General features: G+C 44.5%; 1 protein-coding gene across 1 annotated transcript in view; it reads left to right on the top strand.

The window, feature by feature from the left end:
• LOC102308611 overlaps positions 1-4686 on the top strand; it is a 6129-nt gene extending 1443 nt beyond the window's left edge. Inside the window, exons 3-5 of the mRNA XM_005953370.2 lie at positions 1313-1708; positions 1794-1907; positions 3290-4686. Coding sequence (XP_005953432.1) covers positions 1313-1708; positions 1794-1907; positions 3290-3348 — 569 coding nt within the window. The 3' untranslated portion in view covers positions 3349-4686. The remainder of the gene's footprint in view (positions 1-1312; positions 1709-1793; positions 1908-3289) is intronic.
• The last annotated feature ends 227 nt before the right edge of the window (positions 4687-4913 follow it).

Raw genomic sequence — 4913 nt, 5'->3', positions numbered from 1 at the left:
CCCTTAGGCCCCTCCTCCATTCAGAGATGGTCTTTCCCTTTTCACGTAAATGGCCTCCTTGACTCCGCCCTCAAACCAGCGTTCCTCCCTGTCCAGGATGTTACATCCTCATCATTGAAAGTGTCCACTGGCCTGTAGGTGTGAACAGACTGCAGAGTCCTGGCCTGACGAGGCGGCTCTGCTGTGTTGTGTCATTGGCTTCGCCAGAGGTTGTTTGGGTCCCCCGATGTATAAATCCTGCCAATCCTCCTGCACTTAACAGCGTACAATATGCTACTCTGTTTGTGTCGGGGACCCGATCCTTGGGCTGGACCAGTTTTTGTCCAGCGTGTTTTGGGGTTTAAAAGCCACAGAGACCTGGTGTTAGAAAAAATGCGTCTCAACTTCTCCAATACTCCTGACACATATGGGATCACTACAGGTTTTCTCTTAGGCAGCGGTTGTCCTTCTCTCCTGGATCAGCTGGAGCTTTCTTTAGGTGCCTTCCCAGCTTTGACAAAAGTCCAGCTGGGATAACCACATTTACTCAGGGTCCTCCTGACGTGATGTTCTTGTCCTTCCCTGGCCGTTGTGTCTGTGGGGATGGTGTTCGCTCTGTGTGTTAGCATGCTGATGAGGACCCTGATGAAGGCCACAAGCCGAAAAGCGTTGGTCTTACCTTCAAGTGTTGCTGGAGTTTCTGTATTGTGATCTTTCTCACCCTCTTCATGCACCTTGGAAGTAGGTGAAGTTGTGCCAGAAATTTTTGCTTGTAGCATCCTGATGACACCCAGTTTATGCTCCAGTGGATGATGAGAGTCAAACCTTAAATACTGATCCGTATGTGTAGGTTTACGGTACACATCAGCTTTTAGCTGTCCTCCATTACTGATGGAAATCTCACAGTCTAAGAAGGCTAACCTGCCACTTTTCATATCCTCCCTGGTGAAGTTGATGTGTCGTTCCACCGAGTTAATGTGATCCGTGAAATGCGGTACGTCTTGAGATTTCATTTTCACCCAGGTGTCATCCACATATCTGAACCAATGGCTTGGTGGTGTCCCAGGGTAGGATAGCAAAGCCCTCTTTTCCACTTCTTCCATGTACAAATTGCCCACAGTGCGTGAACTGGGGAACCCATGGCACACCCAATGGTTATCTGATCAGTGGTCATGACAATATGCATTTTAATGATGAAGGAACTGACCTCCCTGCCTATTGTTCATTCAGTGGGCTGGTTTCAGTTATTGTGCAAATGTACTGTTTATAAGGTTTGAGAAACCTGCAGTCAGCTGAGACTGAAGAAGTCTAGCACTGAAAATGCTCCATCCAGATGAACAGATTCAAGTTTGTGGAATCACCCGTTTCATGTTTCTCTCCTCAGTTTCTCAGCATGCCTCAGGTGTGGAGGTGTATGAGGGGGTGGATTCTGTCCTGCTGCCCTGTCAGGTAGCAAAGGATGTTTCCAGCAACACCACAGCAGCAGTGTGGGACCGTGATGAGTTCAAGAAGCCAACAGTCCACGTGCGTCTGCAGAGCGGAGATGAGCTGAAAGAACAAAACCATCGTTACTCCAACCGAACATCAATGAGAGCCGACGCTCTGCAGACTGGAGACCTCAGCCTCACTCTGAGGAACCCTACAGTCTCTGACAGTGGAACCTACACCTGCACCACCCAGAAGTATGGACGAGATCTGAGGCGGACAGAAGTATACCTGAGGGTCAAAGGTCAGTGCTGTCAAAGGTCAGAGCAGAAGTGAACTCTGATGTGAATCATGTTAGATGATGGTGTGGTTGTTTGTGTTGATTATAGAACCTCCACTCTGGCCCAGAGTCCTCGCAGGTGCCCTGCTTCTCCTGGTTGTCCTGATTGTTGCCTTTGGCGTCATCCTGTATTGTGAACATAAAAGGCTTAAAACTGTAGAAGGTACGTCAGTGTGTTATTTTTTTTTCTCTGTATCTATGAAGCGCCTTGAGGCGACTTATGTTGTGATTTGGCGCTATATAAATAAAATTGAATTGAATTGAATTGAATTGTTATAAAGTGTGCACGGTTTACAGTGAGCTGAGATTCAGTGGCTTCACCCTGCTGTTTGGTGCAGTAAAGAAATGCTGCTGAACTTAATCGGTGATGTTTTAGTTCCTTCTTCCTTCACGTTTCTTCCAAGCATTACCTCTGAAGGTAGTGAGATCTGCTTGTCATCACCCACCTGTGTTAATCACTGACACAATCAACGGAGACATGAAACTGTAAATCTGCTGCTTCTGTAATCGGGCCTGATGTAGCTGAGAGGGAAATTCATTAGAAAGAACTTCCACAGGTAAATACATAAAAAGAAGAAGGTGGAAAAGCATGTGAAGAGTTACACCAAGTAACATTAGAACAACTTTTTCGAGCGGAGCTGCTCATTTCTGCTCCACAGGTAACGACACCTGCTGAAGCAGTGGACATCACTGCGCCCCAGCATGATCAATACCTACAGGTTAAAGAAGCTGACCGCACTCCATGATTGTCTGGCAGGACAAATGAACCAGCCGCTAATGGATGAGACACACCTGGACTAACTGACTGAAGGCTGGACAGTCCTGATCCCCAAGGATCCCCTGAAGGGACTGGTCCCACCCAACTACAAGATGATAACCTGCCTCAGTACCACATGGAAGCTCCTGTCAGACATCATAGAGGCTAAGATTGTCATGTGAGGTTATGCAGCCTGCATGTGGACCCAAATCCAGACACTCGTGCACAAAAAAAACTTAGAATGGCAGCTTTATTTGCTGGAAAAGCATCCATCATAACATAAACTCACAGAAAAACAAACCAAAACCTTGAGTATGAAACACAGAACTAAAACTGAAACAAAGAGATGCTTACAGCACATGAGGAGGTACGACGTGACAAAGGAAAACACAGGGCTAATATACACAAGGGAGTAACGAGTGAATGGGAAACAGAAAGAACCCAAACAGGGATCCTAGAGTACTTAGAGCTGTATCAACAGGGACCTTAGAGCCTTCATCAGGCGTCACAAGCACATGTTGCATTTACCAGGGACAGCTGCATATAGCTACTGAGGTACAATAATCCAGGGTTAGTTCATTCGTAATATTGGACAGTGTGTGAGACAGTGGAATTTGTGCTGTCACTAGTATTAGATATTGCTCTGAATAATCGTAAAGTTTGAAGCTGGTAGTTGATGGCTCTTAAAGACTTTCTTCTTCATCTCTCTCTCTGATGACATCTCTAATCTTTAAATCATGTGACATGTGTGACTGGGTCATGTGACGTTATGTGTTTGTCTTCATCAGCTCAACTCGTCAGTAACCCAAGGCAGACATGGCTTCGCTGGCCATTTGGACAAAGATGACTCCTTTCCTTCGGTGAGAAATCGAAGAGTTTGAGGGGTCTGTTAGTCCGAATGAAGAACGAGGAGCTGATGGGTGAGGAGAAGACGTGAAGCTCACACCTCCACTCTGACAAGATCATGTATGTTTCTGCTGCTCAGTGAAGCTCAGTGATGGTCTGAGAACACGAGCTTGAAGATGTTTGTTCTTTCTTTACTAACAGCTAACGAATAAGCCTCAGTGAGATGTTCTACCTGGAACATGTTTCCACATGGAAGGTTCCCTGTAACGTTATGTCTGCAGAGACGAAGCACAGAGTACAGAGTGTGAGAGGAAGCTTGTTCACCAGTCTGACATTCAAACATTCACACCAGGCTGACACTGTGTGGACACTTCACAAGGAAAATATGAGCTCTGTTTTTAGTCTGATACAAGAATACAGTTGTTTACTAAATCATGTCACAGGATCTGTTATTGATGCTCATCAGAAAGTTTAGGCCTGGGTCACCTCACTGAGGTCTAAGTGATAGTCTGGGAATGTTGATGCCATTTTCCAAAGAAATGATTGTTCAGGAGGAGGTGACTGTGAGATAGAAAGCTCAGAGTTATTGCACCTGCTGTCTGGAACAGGACCCAGATGTTTCTCCAACATTATAACCTCATATAATGACGACTATGCAGAGCGTGTTGTTCCTCAGACAAAAGCTGCAGACTGTCAGGAACCATCAGAGCTTCAGACCAGATCAGCTTTTTGATTTTTAACAAACCACAGAAAAGAAGAATATGCTTTCATGATTAAATAGGAAGTGGTTCCAAGGATGTATGTATGCAGCAGCAAATCCACAACAAAGGTTTGAAAACTGAATATCAAAAATCCAAACTACAGCAGACAACCTGACAAAGAATTGAGAGGAAAATGAGACACAGGTCAACAGGATCAAACTAATAAGTCACAGGGGAACTAAACACAATGCACAAACTACACAGGCTATGAAATCAAACACATTAGTGTAACAGGAAATGTAACCTCATTGTATTTTAGTCACGGTGCATTCAGAACATTTGTTTATCTATCTGTGAGGGTTTACTGACAGAAAGTAGACGATGACTGTGTGTGTGGACCGCTCACTTTACTGTCTGCTTCGTCTTTACATGAAACCTATGTGCTCATGAATTCTGCTTTTCAATTCTTCCATTGGACGTATTTGAGGAAAATGATGGTGTCTGAGCTGTTTCTCATCTTCAGCTTCATAATAACAGATTCTCTGAGGGGTTCAGGTCAGGAGAGCTGACCAGTCAACCACTGTAATAAGCGTTTGGTTTAGTTTGGCTGTGAGCAGCTTTTTAATAAAGACTTTGAATGAAAAGCAGAGTCAGTTTGATTTGTGCACATAAACATCACAGATACCCGTCTGTGCTCAGAACCTCCAATCAGAGCAGGAGAAACTTTCATTCACAATTAAGTTTTATTAAATATTATTTACATACATTTCTGCAGTTTGTTTTCAGGGCTCCATAATATTTGGGACACAGCAGTGATGTATTTCAGAGACTAAAAACGCACAGGAATAGTTTTCTCTCAACCAGA

This window comes from Haplochromis burtoni, unplaced genomic scaffold, assembly GCF_018398535.1.
Source record: "Haplochromis burtoni strain Fernald_Lab_line unplaced genomic scaffold, NCSU_Asbu1 Contig_3576, whole genome shotgun sequence".
Lineage (NCBI taxonomy): Eukaryota > Metazoa > Chordata > Actinopteri > Cichliformes > Cichlidae > Haplochromis > Haplochromis burtoni.
This window is presented reverse-complemented; position numbering and strand designations above follow the sequence as displayed.